The sequence below is a fragment of the Ovis canadensis genome, chromosome 11, assembly GCF_042477335.2.
Source record: "Ovis canadensis isolate MfBH-ARS-UI-01 breed Bighorn chromosome 11, ARS-UI_OviCan_v2, whole genome shotgun sequence".
Lineage (NCBI taxonomy): Eukaryota > Metazoa > Chordata > Mammalia > Artiodactyla > Bovidae > Ovis > Ovis canadensis.
Window position 1 is genome coordinate 70,839,312 of NC_091255.1, and position 16,693 is coordinate 70,856,004.

At 58.1% G+C, this 16,693-nt stretch overlaps 1 protein-coding gene and 2 long non-coding RNA genes across 6 annotated transcripts in view; 1 reads left to right on the plus strand and 2 right to left on the minus strand.

Moving 5' to 3' along the window:
• The window catches only part of PRKCA (protein kinase C alpha), a 283,875-nt gene extending 270,215 nt beyond the window's left edge, over nucleotides 1–13,660 (plus strand). Inside the window, exons 15-19 of one of the 3 annotated variants that reach the window (XM_069542356.1) lie at nucleotides 1,899–2,006; nucleotides 2,636–2,776; nucleotides 9,676–9,723; nucleotides 12,272–12,430; nucleotides 12,525–13,660. In XM_069542356.1, coding sequence (XP_069398457.1) covers nucleotides 1,899–2,006; nucleotides 2,636–2,776; nucleotides 9,676–9,723; nucleotides 12,272–12,430; nucleotides 12,525–12,536 — 468 coding nt within the window. In that variant the 3' untranslated portion in view covers nucleotides 12,537–13,660. Of the gene's footprint in view, nucleotides 1–1,898; nucleotides 2,007–2,635; nucleotides 2,777–9,675; nucleotides 9,724–12,271 lie in introns of all 3 variants that reach the window. The other 2 variants (XM_069542357.1, XM_069542358.1) reach the window with 2 other exon arrangements.
• Nucleotides 7,698–12,053, minus strand: LOC138414606 (uncharacterized). Of its 2 annotated transcripts, XR_011246926.1 has the most exons (3): nucleotides 11,821–12,051; nucleotides 10,206–10,375; nucleotides 7,698–8,562 (listed from the first exon to the last, which is right to left on the minus strand). It is a non-coding gene; the product is annotated as an uncharacterized lncRNA (long non-coding RNA). The 2 variants fall into 2 exon arrangements; XR_011246927.1 differs by lacking the exon at nucleotides 10,206–10,375 and having other exon boundaries at nucleotides 11,821–12,053.
• LOC138414604 (uncharacterized) lies at nucleotides 13,558–16,580 on the minus strand. Its single transcript, XR_011246924.1, has 2 exons — nucleotides 15,681–16,580; nucleotides 13,558–15,093 (listed from the first exon to the last, which is right to left on the minus strand). It is a non-coding gene; the product is annotated as an uncharacterized lncRNA (long non-coding RNA).
• Nucleotides 16,581–16,693: the final 113 nt, after the last annotated feature.

Sequence of the window (16,693 nt, forward strand, 5' to 3'; positions counted from 1 at the left end):
GGGTTTTGCTTTTTAAAATGTTTTGGACTTTTGTTTCACTTTCGACCTACGGTTGGTTGACTGTAATAGCAATAAACTCAGAAGAAGGGTAGCAAACCAGGAGAGGAACATGCAGGCTTGGAGGAGGGAAGTCTGGAACGTCAGCTAGGGTGGCCAGGGAGGACCTAACGGAGAAGATGAAGTTAGGACTGCAAGGAAGGGAGGGGTGTCCACGAGCATTCCAGGCTGGGCGACAGCAAGCAGAGGCCCTGGGGCGCAGGTGTTCGGTGATGCTGGAGAGACGCCAGGACGCCGCGCAGGTGGCTGGAGTGGACTGAGGAGGACCCTAGGGCAGCGCGGGGAGGGCGCCTGGCCCAGGGCCTGGGGGTCGGGCGACTGCTGGCTTCCCGCTGGGCTGGGGGACCCCACCCCCCGCCCGTGGCCTCTCCTGATTTGATCGCGTCCTACGTCTCAGAGACACTGAGGCAGTCTTTTAAGAATTGAGAAATGAGAGGCTCTACCTGTATTGGGCCATTATTTCTCAGTGATGTTGGCGCTTGGTATTAAGAAAGGGGCTTGTGTATTATTTATTTAGGTTTTCTCCCCTCAAGGAAACATTCTTTTTAAGATTAAATACCTCAGTTGGTAAACACAGAAAAGCCAGTTCCACAGCAGCATTGTCAGTGAGACCGCAGCTGGCAAAGCTCAAGTTTGCCTCCATCCAGCTAATTTCCGGAGAAGGCAGTGGCAGCCCACTCCAGCGCTCTTGCCTGGAGAATCCCAGGGACGGGGGAGCCTAGTGGGCTGCCGTCTATGGGGTCGCGCAGGGTCGGACACGACTGAGTGACTTAGCAGCAGCAGCAGCTAGTTTCCCCTTTCAAACTTTGACAGTAAGACTGGCTGGATTGTAATCCCTGTGGGAGGCGTCTGTTCACGAAGCCACAGAAAGCTTAGTTCCCCTCGATCCACGTGAACGACCCGACTCAAGTCCAGACAGCAAGGCTGCTTTCCCTGATTCACACTTGTGTGGCAGCTGCGAGGCTGGGGGTGACACGTCGGGATCCGTTTCCACGGGTGCCCGTTACAGGAGAGATAGGCTGGTCATCGCTGGCCAGGGGAGACGGTCCCGCTCAGGCCTGTGGCCAGGTCACCCCGCCACCCCCTCTGCCATCCTGTCCCCCCTCCATCCCCAGGCCTCCTGGGCATCCTCCCCAGAGAGCTCCTCCTGGGCCAGCCCCCAAGGTCTCAGACTCGAAGGTTCCCACAGCCAGTGGCTTCTAACACTCAGACTCATGCCCATGGAGTCGGTGACGCCGTCCAGCCTTCTCACCCTCTGTCCCCTCCTTCTCCTGCCCTCAGTCCATCCCAGGCCTTACAGATAGCTGAGAAAAGAGATGAAAGGCAAAGGAGAAACGGAAAGACACACCCAACTGAATGCAGTTCCAAAGAATACCAAGGAGGGATGAGAAAGCCTGTGTGAGTGAATGATGCAGAGAAATAGAGGAAAACAATAGAATGGGAAAGACTAGAGATCTCTTCAAGAAAATCAGAGATACCCAGGGAACATTTCATGCAAAAATGGGCTCGATAAAGGACAGAGAGATGGTATGGACCTAAGAGAAGCAGAAGAGATTAAGAACAGGTTAATGGATTAATTATAATTTATTTGCAAATCGTTAGAAGCATTACTCGAAAGCATTTTCCCTAAAGGTTTTTGGGGTTGCCCAGGGCAAGATAACTAAAGAGAGGAAAAAAATGGAAAACACACTCAACCACCAACCTAATTAAAAGTAATCAGCCCACGAGGTGTGCAGCCCGCAGGAGCAAGGAGCCAGCTGTTCCCTGGCTCTGAGCGGCATCTGCGGCCGAGGGGTGAGCCTCTCAGCCTAAGTCGCCCCTCCCCCTCTTCCCCACACCAGCCTCCGTTCGACGGCGAGGACGAGGATGAGCTGTTCCAGTCCATCATGGAGCACAACGTCTCGTACCCCAAGTCCTTGTCCAAGGAGGCCGTGTCCATCTGCAAAGGGGTGAGTCACAGGCCGGAGATGCCTCCTGGCATGTCTCAGAGGCATCCGGGGGGCCACGCGCCCACGCCCCCAGGTTTCAGGTGGCGCCTTTCTTGTGACAGAGTGTGCTTTTGCGAACCATGAGTCTTGGTTCAGAGCATTTGGGTCCAGACAGCAAGCAGGCGCGTGATGCTGGCCTGCGACACTTCAAGCACACACCAGATGTAGCGACTGTGCCTTTAACAAGCTTGTTATCTGGCCGGGCGGATCTCAGTTGCGGCACAGGGGCTCTCGATCTGGGTGCAGAGCAGCCCGAGGGCGGGCGCTGGCGTCAGCCGCCTTCCCACCCACCCCTGGTGGTGTTCCGGTGGATCTGTCTGTTCCTCTCTTTTTTCAGTTGTACTGATTGTAGTTGAGAAAAATGGCGTGTATTTAAGGCCTAAGTGTGATGGTCTGACCTAGAGGCACAGTGTGAAAGGGCTCCCACAGCTGACTTCACTCATCCATCACCTCACATCACCTTTTTTATCTTTTTGGCAAGAGCGCTCCGGCTCGGCTATCAGCGGGTTTCTGCACACAGTCCGGGACTGTGCACGGCAGCCCCTGCGTTGCCCTGTCCCACTGAGAGCCTCTTTCTCCCCCGCCTCTAGCTGATGACCAAGCACCCCGGGAAGCGGCTGGGCTGCGGGCCCGAGGGCGAGCGGGATGTGCGGGAGCACGCCTTCTTCCGGAGGATCGACTGGGAGAAGCTGGAGAACCGTGAGATCCAGCCACCCTTCAAGCCCAAAGTGGTGAGTCGGTGCCCGGCCCTTCTTCCTGGGGATCCGGGGCTTTCTTCTGGAGGGAGGGGGCTGGTGACCCCCCAGCCTCTGCAGTTCCCAGCGGGCCTCAGTCGTGTGGCCCCCATGCCCTCCGTAGGCAGCAGAGCTCCCCCAACACGATGTGAGAACCAGGGCAGGACCCCCTGGCTTGGCCTTGGCAGGCCCCCTGGACTGTCTGCAGCTCTCTCAGCCTGGCTTCAGCCAGCGGGGACCCCAAAGCATAAGGAGGCCTCAGCCGGCCCACCGGCAGGCCTGGGCATGGTCCGCACACTGGCCGGGCCCCCGCCCCAAGGACCGTGTCCGCCCGTCTCCAGCACGGCGCCTTGGCTTCCGTTCTTCCTGTATGACCTCCCCTGGGCCTGTTCCATCTACAAATTCGCTCGTTTAACCCTCTCAACAACCCGGGAGGTGGCCACTGGGGTCCCCAGTTTACAGTTGAGAACACGGAAGCACAGAGAGGCTGATTCACTTGCTCGAAGACACACCCAGCTAAGTGGTGGACCCAGGATGCGGCTCTGGTGTTCTGGCCCCGGGACCTTTCCCCTTTGCCCGTGGCTGCATCTTCACACCCCATCTCAGCCAGGAGGGGGGCGGCCTCCCAGAGCACTGGGGAGCAGCCATGCTAACAGGCAGCGCCAGAGCGTCCACGGGGCTAGTTCAGCCTGAATCTGTCTCCTCCGACGGGCCGCCTGAGCCTGCACAGGGACCCTCCCGGGGCGCCGAGGTAGCCCTGGGGGGCTTGTGGCTTTCTTAGAGCAGCAGCTTTCTCATTCAATCTGCTTATGTGTCCTCTCCTCCAAGAATAAAGTGCTGCTGGTGAGCCTACTGATTTTCTTTTTCCAAGATATTTTTAGCACAAACTAAAGAAAAGCTGAAATTAATCAGGTCAGTTGACTTCCTCCTGAGTCATCATTTCAAGTAGGGCCCTGTGTCTCTGCCACCCAGCTTCTCTGTAGCGGTCCCGGCTCTGAGTCAGGAAGCTCCCGTGGGAGTGGATCCCACCTCCACGCTGCAGAGCCTGGTGTAGGAGGGCATTGGATGAAGACAGTGATGAAGGGCGCTGCAGGAGGGCTCAGTGGAGTACTCCGTCAGGGATTTTCTCTCTCCCCTTTCAATCTATTTAGGCTTCTTAAGTTAAATATGAGAGGTATATGACAGTACACAACCCAGACAGCATATTAAAAAACAGAGACATGACTTTGCCAACAAAGGTCCGTCTAGTCAAAGCTATGGTTTTTCCAGTGGTCATGTATGGATGTGAGAGTTGGACTGTGAAGAAAGCTGAGCGCGGAAGAACTGGTGCGTTTGGACTGTGGTGCTGGAGAAGACTCTTGGGAGTCCCTTGGGCTACAAGGAGATCCAACCAGTCCATCCTGAAGGAAATCAGTCCTGAATATTCATTGGAAGGACTGATGCTGAGCTTAAACTCCAATACTTTGGCCATCTGATGCAAAGAACTGACTCACTGGAAAAGACCTTGATGCTGGGAAAGATTAAAGGCGGGAAGAGAAGGGGGCAACAGAGGATGAGATGGTTGGATGGCATCACTGACTCAATGGACATGAGTTTCAGTAAGCTTCGGGAGTTGGTGACTGACAGGGAAGCCTGGCGGGCTGCAGTCCATGGGGTCGAAGAGAGTCGGACGCGACTGAGCGACTGAACTGACTGATACAACAGCATCCTGTGCACGTGCCCTAAGTCGCTTCAGTCGTGTCCGACTCTTTGCAACGCCATGGACTGCAGCTCGCCAGGCTCCTCTGTCCATGGGATTCTCCAGGCAAGAACACTACGGTGGGTTGCCATGCTCTCCTCCAGAGGATCTTCCCAACACAGGGATCGCACCTGCCTCCTGCTCCGGCAGCAGGTTCTTTAGCACTAGAGCCGCCTGGGAAGCCCACAGTAGCGTCCTACTCACAGCTCAGTTTCTGTGCAGCAACAGCGTAGAGGCACGGGCTGACCCTGCTTTGCGTGTTGAGCAAAGTGCAATTACTTGTCAGTCACGCTCCAGAAAGAGGGGACATGCAGCCGAGTCAACCAGAATATCCGTCGTCTTCTCTCTGTTCTAACTTCATCTTCAGAAGAAATCATTTCTTGGCACAGCCTCCCACTCGTGGCCCCGGTGGCCCCAAACTCAGACATGGGGGAAACATGGGGTCCTTGCTCTGGTAGTGGAGAAGGCAGGTCGCTCCCCAGGCCCACCGAACTCCCGGGACCAGAGTCAGGCAGCTGAGCCAGGATCAGGGTGTGTTTACTTCTTTATTCCTGGAGCCTTGCTGCTGCCCGGCTGGTGGTTAACCAAGCGTGGCTTACGGTACTAATAAAGGGGGTGGATCAGCTGCCCCTGGTTGTGAAGAAACAGCCCCGAGCTCAGGACAGAAGCAGGAATCATGGGGCAGAGCCCCAGACCTGCAGGGGGCGGGGCCTGGGGCGGGAGGGGCGGGGCCTGGTTGAGGGCGGGGCCTGCTGGTGGGAGCGACTGGTGAGGGGCGCCGGCACGTGTGGACGCAGAAGAGGACGCTGCCGGAGAAGATGTAGAAGCGCGGAAGGCAGAACCGCGTGCGGGCTGGAGCAGGAGCAGGGCAGTGGCCTTTCTGTCCGAAAGCCGAAGAGCGTCAGCGGGGAGGGGCCCGGACAGTCATCCTGACAGCAGGCGCCCGCGGGCAGCAGGGCGAGGCCTTGCCTCAGGGGACGGGCCCTCCCGCACCGGGAACAGCCCCAGGAGCACCGATTCCACCCGCTGGAAGCTCCGTAGGCCCCGGTGCTGTTGAGGCTGCCGGACGGACGTGCGGCCGCAGAGGGAACACGGCGGCCCCGACATTACCCTGCGACGTGGTTCCCTCGTCCAGAGCCAACGACAGGGTCAGAGGCACTTATAGATAAAACGCAGAGCTGAGACTTCTCCTGTGGGCGGTGTTGTGATTTCAGAGAGAGCCGCAGGTGCACCACCCTGGCTTTCGCTGCTGACAAAATATCAGCAAGTTTTTTTTTTGCCAGCAGCTCTTCCTTTCCGCATGTAGTGAGCCCACCTCTGACAGCAGCTCTGCTCGGAGCAACATTTAAAGCCCTGGCTGCCTCGCCTGTCAGTCTTGGTGAGGGCCGCTCGTTGCTTTTATACCAAGCGCTGGAGAGCCGACTTCCCTGAGATTTATTGGATTAAGGACTATTAGCACCTGCCCGCCCTCGTGAAATCATGGTCTTGGTTATTGTAAATACTAACAGAGTTCAGGTGCCCGCAATTATCTGCAGGGCACAGCTGGAGATCAAGTTTGTGCATGTAAGCTTGGGAGGCTCATCTTTGTTTTATTGTTTAACCTTTTTTTGGATCCTCCAGTGAAAGCTTATTCCAGGATCACTGACGTCCCTCGGAGAGTTGAGATGTTCTATCCCTGGGCCGCCACGGAGCTCAGCTAGGGGGAGAGGGGTCTCCAGGGGTCCTGGCCCTGCGTGTCTTCTTTCCTCCCAAAGCTACATCCCTGAAGCTGTACCCACACACCTGGAAGATGTGGAATCCCACAGCCCAGCGCACCTCTCGATGGCCCTGGGCTCCCAGGAGGCTCTGAGAGAACTCGCCCTCTTGGCAGCATTAAGGGCAGGCTCTGCAGTACAGCACAGCCTGGGTTCTGTCCCGGGTCTCACGTGAACACAGGCCGGGAGGAGCGGCCACGGCCATTTCCCACAGGGTGGGGCAAGTCTGGAGGCTCGGGTGCACCTGCTCCCGCGGCCCCCGAGGTGGGACACCCTGTGTGATGGCGGAGAGGCTGTTCCAGGAGACGGGCCGTCCCTCGTGTACTGGGCAAAACCAGACACTGTGCTGCCGTGCTCTCTCCTGGAGACAAGGCAGCCACGTAGCTTCCTTTATGGAAAAAAAGTACAAACCAAGCGGGTTTCAGTTTTTTCAAGGAAATACAACAAAGCAAGAACCTCAGTTTTGCCTGATGATCTGAAAGACAAAGCTGAGTCATCGAAAGAGGCTGTGTCCCAAAGATCTCATGTAAGAAGGTCCCTTTTTTGAGTTTAAAGAAGACGCTGCCCCCGAAAGGACTCAAGTCCGGTTACTAATGAGAAATGCGAGGATCTGGGCTGCATCCCGGTGACATCCATAAACAACAAGGTATCAGGAGAGGACAGTGCAGCCGCCTGACTGGCCAGCACCGGGAGAACTCCCTGGAAGAGGAAAGCACCTTCTGTTTGTTTTTCCTGAAAACATGAAAGGCCCGAGTCCTTATCCCTGCAGCCGCCCTCAGAAGCACATGTGTCACTTTGCATTTTGCAGGCTTTTATCTTGATTTATTATTCACAGTTGGATGGCTTCACTGACTCAATGGACCTGAGTTTGAGCAAGCTCCAGGAGATGGTGAAGGACAGGGAGGCCTGGTGTGCTGCAGTCCATGGGGTCACAAAGAGTCAAGACAAGACTGAATGACTGAACAACAGTTATTCATGCGACTAAAAAGCCCAAGAACAGCGTTCACATTTCCGTTCAGCCTGCCTACGAGAAATAACAGTTGATGTGAATATCCTAATCAGAGAGTTAATTGGTGCTTCTCTTCTTGAATCCTATCCGCCAGCACCAAGGAGCAGAATAGTTAGTTCACGGGTCAGCCAAAAGCACCCACTGCACTGAAATGGTGATTAGAAATTAATCTACAAAGTGAACGCTGAGAAATACACCCAGGATTGACAGGGGAGCAGAGAACTTTAGAAACAGGGCTGTCTGTATCAGGTGGCCTTTCTTGAGAAATTACTATTATTATTTTACCTACGAAAACAGAAAAGAACTTTCATCTGGACGGTGATAAGACACACAGTCAGATTCGCCTCAAAGTCCTTTATCTCACAGGGTCCTCAGTTTGTTTAGACAGTGCGATGATGGTTTTATTATCCAAGTTAGTGCAGTGTTCTAGTATTTTTTATTTATTTTGAAATAATTACTTGAAACAGAAGAGCTGCACAGATTGCTGAATGCCCTTTCCCTGGACCCCCTAAGTGTTAGCCTCCCACCACTGCCCCGTGTCTTCCTTCCTCTGCATCTCTGTGATGGCAGCGAGCTGAGGACACACATACATGTATTTTCTGGGTCCCCTGAGAGAAAGCCACAGGCTCACACCGACATTATTCCATGTGCATTTCCTAGAACTAAGGGCTTCTCAGACTTCACTGGTGGCACAGACGATAAGACTCTGCCTGTGATGGAGAAGACCCAGCTTCAGTTCCTGGGTCGGGAAGATCCCCTGGAGGAGGGCATGGCAACTCACTCCAGTGTTCTTGCCTAGAGAATCCCATGGACAGAGGAGCCTGATGGGCCACAGTCCGTGGGGGTTGCAAAGAGTCGGACACGACTGAGTGACCACTTTCACTTTCAAGGGCATCTCACGGTGCTGTAGTCTTTTGCTCTAAGAAGGTGCTTACAGGGAGCAGCAGCTGCCCTCCAGGCAGGAGGAGGAGGAGGACTGGGGAGGCTGGATCAGGAGCCTTGGGCCGCGTCTCATCAGCCCTCCCCAGTGGCAGATGGTTCCTTCTCAGAGCCCTTCCGTGGAACCAGCTGCAATGATGCTAATTAAAGTCAAGATGCTTAAGGCTCTGGGAGGGTCGCCGACAGTGCGGGGCCACTAACCAGCCTTGGGGGACTGGAATCTGCCATAGGTGACGTGCTGGTGTTGATTTAAGCCTGGAACGTGGCCAGGACGGCATCTTCTTGGTTAATTGGAGGCGAGAAGCCTTCCTATTCCTTGGTAATCATGCTCCCAAATGCGATTCTGCTCAAGAGAGAAACGTGAAGAAATGAGACTTTTAAAGTAATTATCGATATGAACGAGCAGCTGTCCTGCAAGGCCCAGGGAGCTGTAGGGCAGGGTGGGGAGGTGGAGGCAATGGGGAAAGTGCAGACCCGTGGCCACTGGCTGTGGTCTGGAGGAAGGTCCCCCACGATGCTACTCAGGACAACAGCCCTCCTTGGAGAAGCAGCCTCGAATGCCATAAAGCTATTAGTGTAAAGAAAGACCAGGAGGCATGTGTGTTTTTATGCCAGAGAATACAGAGCGCAATTAGTTGCAACCTCTGCCCTCAGATACGCAGGCCCTCACCCTGCAGGAACCTGCCCCTTCAGTGTGTCTGTTTATGGGCAAAGTGTTAGTCGCTTCAGTTCAGTTCAGTCGCTCAATCGTGTCCAACTCTTTGCGACCCCATGAATTGCAGCACGCCAGGCCTTCCTGTCCATCACCAACTCCCGGAGTTCACTCAGATTCACGTCCATCGAGTCGCTTAGTTGTGTCCAGCTCTTTGCAACCTCATGAACCGTAGCCCGCCAGGCTCCTCTTCAGGCAAGAATACTGGAGTGGGTTGCCATTTCCTTCTCCAGGGGATCTTCTTGACCCAGGGACTGAACCCACATTTCCTGCATTGCAGGCAGAATCTTTACCGTCTGAGCCACCAGGGAAGCCCCACTTATGGGCAAAGTCACCCATAAATCAGCTACCTCCTGACCTGGAGTAGCCTTCCCTAAGAGGCTCTGCGGGCAGGTGAGAGGAGTTATGTTTAATTTTGTCAGAGACTCAGGGTCTGTCTCCAGGGAACACTGGCAGGAGGTGAAAGAGGCCCCAGCCCATTTTTTTGAATTATCATTAAAATACAAACTCTGTGTGTGGAAAGAGGCAGTCAAGCCGCAGGGAAGGATGTAAGACCACCCTCTGCACAGACCATGCCTGCTGCTCACTCACTTCTGTAAGCTTCCAGAAGGCTGCGTGCGTGTGTGAACCTTCACACGGAGGTCCACCTCAGAGGTGCCCCACGTGGCTCATGTGACCCTGTGGCTCCTCTGCACGGGCACTGACTCTCTTCCAAACCCTCCTCTGTCCGTTCTCCTCCTCCAGACTTTCTGCACCAAAATGCACTGGCTTCAGTGGGCGTCCAGGCCTTCGGTGAGCACCTCTCGGAACCTTGAGTGATGCGATGAACAAACTAACCGCACTGCCTAGTCCTGGCGTGTGCTCCCGCTTGCCTGGGCCGCGCACGGAGCCCCGCCCTCCGCATGTTGGTCTGAGGAAGCACAGATGCCCCGGCGTCCCAACCCCTCGCCAGACAGCTCTCTGGTACAGACGGGACCTCCCGGGAGGCGCCGGCTCATTCCTTCCACCGGCTCCTTAACTAAATGGAGAGTCAGGGAGCTGAGCCCCACTGCGGGCGATGTGCCCCCCGCCCCCTCTGCTGGGACCACCGGCCTGCCCCGAGACAAAGCTGCCATGTCTGGTCTTTGGCAAACGGTCCCTGCCCGCAGGGAGTGTCCTCCCCTCGCTGTGCTGTCCACCTCTCCTCCGGCTTCGTTCCACACCCTTCCCGCTGTGCTGAGTTTGGTTTAGTGTTCTGCTCTGTAACTTAGCGTTGTGGAGCTACTCACACTCACCCTAATCCCCATGCTGGTGCCCTTGGGTCTAATCTCTCTGTCACCAGGACACTCAGGTGTGAAGGGTAGGCTTGAGACCAGCGTGTGTGCTGTGCGGTGTCGCTGGCCCCTCGCAGGCCGGGGTCCCAGCTGAGTGTCCGAGGAGCAGACGCCGTCTCTTCCCCGCGGCCCTGTGCACAAATGCAGAGGCTGTGAGCTCTGTGGGGCTCCAGGAGGGGAGCGCGTATCCCAAGCCTCCTTCGACCCCCTCCTGACAGCCTGACCTCCCCAATTCATTTCATTCCTCGATGATTTTACCAAATGGCCAGGAGCGTGCAGAGAACGAGGCAGGCAGTTCAGTCCAGAGCAGGGAATGGGGTGGGAGACACCCCAACGTCCAGTGAACTAGGCAGGCAGTGCTCCATCCAGAGTCGGGCAGGAGGCGGATTACTAATAGTTCATTCATCCCTCACGAGTTAGCTGCATGCCTGGTCCCTGCCGGATGCCCGCGTCTGTGGGGCCCATCTTGGGTCTATGTCGGACCTCATCGCCGGCTCAGGGTTCCCCAGCTGCTCCTTTGACCTCATGGCAGCCGCAGGAGGCAAGTGTTTGCTCCCCATCTTCTCGGGGGAGCATGTGCGCTGCCTGAAGCCACCGCCCGGCACTTCAGCCCTGAACCCCCACCTTCCTGGGGTGTCAGACGCACTGCTGCGGCCACAGAGGCAGTCTGGGCTTGGGACTGCCCAGGGAGCCGTCCAGCACACACGCCAGGCTGGGGCCACCTCCTGACCGCCGCACCCGCACCGTCTCTCTGTCCTGACCGGTCGTGGGGGCCCCAGAGTGTCTGGAGGTTGGTTGCTGTTGGTCGGTTTTCCTGATGAATCAAGTGTGGCCCCTGATTGAGTCTCGGAAAATTCCCGTCCTTTCTTCCTTGAAGAGCCTGGACTCTGAATGGTCTGGTGGGGGCCCCGAATGTGGGAGTGGGCATCTGCTGGCCTTCACTCCGAAGGCGCTCTGCACTCCCCGGGAATGTGGAGCGTGGGGTGGCCCCACATCTCCCCTGTGCCCTGTGAGAGGTGGGGGAGCTCCGCAGACTCAGGACTGCTTTGTGCCACCCTGAGGTCCCCGCTGGGGGAGGAGAAGATGGTCACTCATGTCACCAGGGCACCCCCAGCACTCTGCCTCAGAGTCGCCCTGAGATCCGGGACCCCAACCTGCCGCCCCTCTGGGGACTGGAGTGTGCGCAGGACACCCCTGCCTCTTAGTTGGGGGTCAGGCTCCCAAGCAGTGCTGCCTACGCTGCTGTGTTTCCCAGACCCCCTCCCCCAGGAGGGCAGCTCTGCGCGCAGCCCCGGCGCATGAAGTGCCTGCTGGGCCCGGGAGGGGAGCGGTGGGCGTCTGGGACAGGCAGACACTCTGCCTCCAGGGACCCCGGCACGCACGCCCTCCCGCCGGAACCACAAACAGTGAGCTCCGTGGCCGCCTGTGTGCTGGCTGGCAGAAGTGCCCCCATCCCCTGAGCCCGGGAAGAAGAGGCCAGCCTTGCCTCCATGCTGATTCCGTCCTGGCTGAAGATGAATTTAGGGTCGAGGTTTTCAGAACCTCCTAGCTGGAAGACAAGCATAACACAACTTACAAACACGGCTGCAAAGACCCGAACCTGCAACAGGCCCCCAGCCTCTCAGGTCAGGGGCGACTGTGCGCATTCCCCGACTTCCCGGCCTGCCAGCTGGCGGACTGACCCGGGGCCCTGAGCGTGTGGCTTCTGTCCCCGCGGCTCCGAAGGGCGGGGCGGAGTGTGGCGGAACACAGGAGACCGGGCTCTCTGGCGCGGCCGGCCCGGCCCCCCGGCACGCCGGCCCCCCCCCCGGCTTCCGGTTCCGGTTCCGGGCTGCTGGCCGATTCAGCCGCGAGTGACCTCGTGAGCGATCGCTGTGCCCGGCGCCGGCTCGCCAGCCGCTCGGCCGCAAACCCTCCGGGGCCCGTCCCGCCGGACCGGCCTGAGGCCCCGGCCCGCCCCGCGGAGAGCGGCCCCCGGGGTCAGTGGCGGAACCCCCACCGACCTCTCCTTTCTCTTCTCCCCACAGTGCGGCAAAGGAGCAGAGAACTTCGACAAGTTCTTCACGCGAGGGCAGCCTGTCTTGACGCCGCCCGACCAGCTGGTCATCGCTAACATCGACCAGTCTGATTTCGAAGGCTTCTCGTACGTCAACCCCCAGTTCGTGCACCCCATCCTGCAGAGCGCGGTATGAGACTCCTCGCGGAAGCCTCGCCCGCGCCCCCGCCGTGGGAAGCGACCCCCACCCTAGAGTTTGACGGCCTCGGCCCTCCCTGTTCCAGGTGGAGGCCTGAAAACTGTAGGGTGGTGGTCCCCGCGCTCGGCTGCGTCATCTCAGCGGAAGATGACGTCACGTCAGCACCCGCTTTACCTAGAGGTGACACCTGGCGGGGGATTGGCCCTTCCTGGAAAGCAAACAGACTCTGCCCGCCCCCCCTTTTTTTGGTACTGTTTGATGTGTTTCCCAAACCCTCTATTGATTTTCACCATCGAGATTTCCCGATCAGAGATGTTCAAATGAACCAAACGGTCTAGGGGGCCGGAAACATCTCCACCCACCACATCTTTGGAATAAAAGAATGGAGGTCCCAGAGCGCGAGCGAGGCAGGACTCGGGGGTTGGGAGGGCTTCAGAAAACCCGCCGCTTGTGTCCTCTGCCTCCATGGACACTGTCCCCAGAACCCGAGAGGCTGGGAGAAGTCTAGTCCAGTTTGCAAGCTCACTGCTCCCAGGCGCTGACGGTTGTAACCCGCTCATGGTTCCCGTACTGCGGTCACTGGTTTAGAGAGAGGAAGAGAGCCCTAGATGGGTGTTGGGGGCGTCTGTCACCTTGTACCTGACTTGGCTGATAACTGTTTTGATACTTGCATGTCTTTTTAAGAGGCCAAATCTTCTAAGGAATCCGCTAAATGAGCACAAGAAATCAGATCAAGGACAGACCAGTGTGTGTGAGTGTGTGTGTGTGTGTGAGTGTGAGTGATTCATAATCTCCGAGAGATGACTCTGGATCCAGGGTGCCATCAGCCATCAGCCATCCTCACAGTGTTGTTAGCCAACCCCGTCCACACACTGCTGCTTCACTGCCTGCTGCCTGGGAAGTGGAAGCGTGCGCCCTCCCCTTTTGTACTTATTTATTGAACGGGCTGCGGTGTCTGTGAGAGTACGATGTACAGTCAGCTCACCCAGCGTGGCTCCAGAGGCAGCCCCAGGACCCCGCACCCCCATCCCCGTCTTCTGAGGTGAACAGTGTGGGTGCCCCAGGGTGTCGTGTCGAATGACACGCCTGGCGCTGCAGTCAGGAAACCCGGATGCATGTCAGCTCAAAGAGGCTTTATTGCTGGAAGGATTTTAGTATGTTTCGCAAACGCTTCATGCAATGAACTTTGCATGTTTATAATAAACCTTAATAACAAGTGAATCTATATTATTGATATAATCGTATCAAGTATAAAGAGAGTATTACAATAATTTTATAAGACACAACTGTGCTATATTTGTGAAGGCCCTTGTTTCTAACTTGCTTTTATGATTAAGTTTTAGCTTCCTTCCCCTTGCAAAGCTTCCTCTTCCACACCCAAGCTCTGTGTGTACCCTGCCTTGGCACTAGAGCGGCTTTATTAATTTTTTATTGCAGTAGATCTAATTCTGAAAGTGAATGGCTACTTTACATGATCAATAAGGTATATACATGTATAAATATTTAATTCTACCTGCAAACAGAAGTTTTCTCTGGAAGATAATGTTGAGGTGAGACCCCGCCCCCTGCCCTTGCCCTCCAAGCACCATCTGTGGCCTGGTCCTGCGTCACTCTCCCTCCTGGGGCCATGGGGACCATCTGGCTTCAGGGGACCCAGGCCTTGGGTGCCGCGGTGGTGTCCTCGCGGTCCCAGGCCAGACTTGGTTCGTCTGTTCTGTCCCCTCCTGCAGCCTTGCTGCTGCTAGTGATTCGGGAAGCCCTTCCCGACGTGGGTGCGTGGACGCCCCAGGAGCGTGCCGGCCCTGGCACGACCCACCGTCCACTCCGCACCTGCAGACGGCGAGGCCAGGCCCGAGCGGTCCGAAGACAGCGAGGCCAGGCCCGAGCGCTCTGCAGACGCTCTCGGGAGGCCGGCGCTCTCTCCGGGTCTTAGAGGGAGCACAGCTGTGAGACAGCATCACAGCGAGGGCCTGGGGGAGCCGGCCGCCAGCAGCAGGAAGCGGGTGCTGAAGGCCGTGGCCGTCAGCGCTGGGGGTGCTCCGTTCCCCGTCGGCCCCCAGTGCCCCCAGTGACGTGTCGTTTCAGTTTTACGTTCTGCTCTTTCCTGACTCTCGGCTGACACACCACCCCTGAGGGGCCTTAAGAGACGAGAGGCCTTGCCATCCCGGGAACTTGTGATTGGAGGAGGCGCCGGGTAGGGAAGAGGTTAGACCAGGTTAGACCAGCAAAGAGGAGCTTCTTCAGCCACCGTTGCTGGACCGTGGGCCCCCATGGGGGGTCTGTGCGGGCCTGGCCCATCCTCCCCCACACCTCATTTGGTCTGATGGAAAGGGACCCAGGTATAGAGAGAACCCAAGAAACAGCCGGTCACCCTGCCCTGGAGTGGAGCAACCCCAGGACAGCTCCCCAGGCAGGCGCCCGGCGAGGGGAGGGCAGTCCAGGACGGCGGCTCGGACCGCGTGCTCCCCAGCAGGCGCTGAGCCGGGGAAGCCGCTCTGTCCTCCCACGGCGGACGCGCTTCCAGGTTGTTCCTCTTTCTCCGCCTTTCTCCGGAACCTTGCCCCGCATCGCAGCTGGCTTCCATCCTTTCTGAACGTGCGGAAACCCCTGTGTGGGGCCAGCCCTGTGGGAGCGGCTGCGAGCCTGAAAACAGACTTGGGGGAAACCGGGGGGAGATCAGGGTCAGCAAGGGTCACCGTGGTGGGGCGAGTCGACGCGTGGCTGTGCCCCGAATTTAGATCAAAGCTGATGCTTTTTAAGAAACTGAGATCCCACGATAGTCCTGTTGAAAGCACACACCATGTAGGTGATGGTTAGCAGAGTGGGTTGAACCGAGGTTCCGTGGATTCACCCCCTTCACGGGGGTCTGGTAAAATAAAGCCCAGAGGGGAGCTGCCAAAGGGTCGGAGTGAGGAGGAGGCCTCGAGGGGTCAGGCCCCCGGGCAACCCGGGAAGGACCGGAAATCCGGACCCCGTGGCTCCAGAGGCCGTTCAGAAGGTCGCGTCCCCTTCCTGCCAGAGGCAGCGCTGGGGCGGGCGGTCCTGCGAGGCTGCGGGCCGCGGGGAGGGGTTGCCCCTCCTCTCGGCGTCTTGTTTAGACCCACAGGGGCCTGGTTTGAGGAAGCACCTGGAGTGCGCCGCCCGCAGGGCTCCCGGGAGGCCCGCGCGGGCCAGCGGCCGGGAGGTCGCGGGGAGCCCCGGTCCCGGCGTCTGCTCTTCCCGCCCGCGTGACTGAGCTCACCGTCCCGCAGGGTCACTGTCCGCTGTGTCCTCGGAGGGAGGTGTGTTAGGCTTTCGTATCAGGAATTTGGGAGAAAATCAGAGGGTGAAGAGGTCTTTGGAAACCCGGGCTGAGAAGGTCGGATGGAAGACCGCGAGGACCCAGGTTGATGCGAGGCGCGCACGGCGGATGAGCACGGTCTGCGGCGGGGCGCGGGGACGCAGGGGACGGGCCCGAGGGCCCCCGCTGCGCTCTGGGCCGGGAGAGGTCGTGGGAGGGGGCCGAGGGGTCCAGGCAAGGGCGGGCTTGGGCGCAGAAGGACCGACGGCCGCCCCCGCAGCCGGAGGAAGCCGGGAAGGGGGAGGGCCCCCGGCGGGGCGTAGCTGCTCCCGGAGGCGTGAGGGCAAGTTTGCTGCTCCTGGCCAGAGAGCGTCCGGAAGGCCACGGCCGGCCCCTGAGCCCCCGCGCCGGGAAGGGGCTCCCAGCTCTGGGTGGGGCCCGAGTGTCCTGCTGGGTGGCGGCCTGCAGCCCGGGGCGGGGCGGGCAGAAAGGGCAAAATCGCCGGACTCCGCAGGCGGCCCCACGCCCAGGGCACCCAGCGGAAGTCTGAGTGTGTCGCTGGGGGTGTTTTCTCAGAGCTGCAGGAAGGCAGAGGGGGGCCGTCCGGTTTTAAAGCCCGGGAAACGAAGCGCCGTGGCAGGCACCCTCACACTGCCGTCCGGTGCACCGTCTCCTGCTTCTCGAAGCCCCGCAGGGGCAGCCGCGTCTGTTGCCCCGCCAGGCGCCGGAAACATCCTCACGGCCCTGGCACTGGGCAGGGAACCGGGCATGACTCTCGGGATCCGGGCAGCAGGCTGGCGGTCGCCACGCTGCAGTCTAACAGGGAGTGTTGGGAGATGTCTTAAAAGACATCTTTTCCTTGAGTTACTTGGGTTATACTTTATGAAATATAGTGACTGTCAGCGTTCCTGCCGTTTCCCGTTTGGGCGGAGGCAGCCATAGAGAAAGGCGCGGCCACAATTGTTAACCCTGCA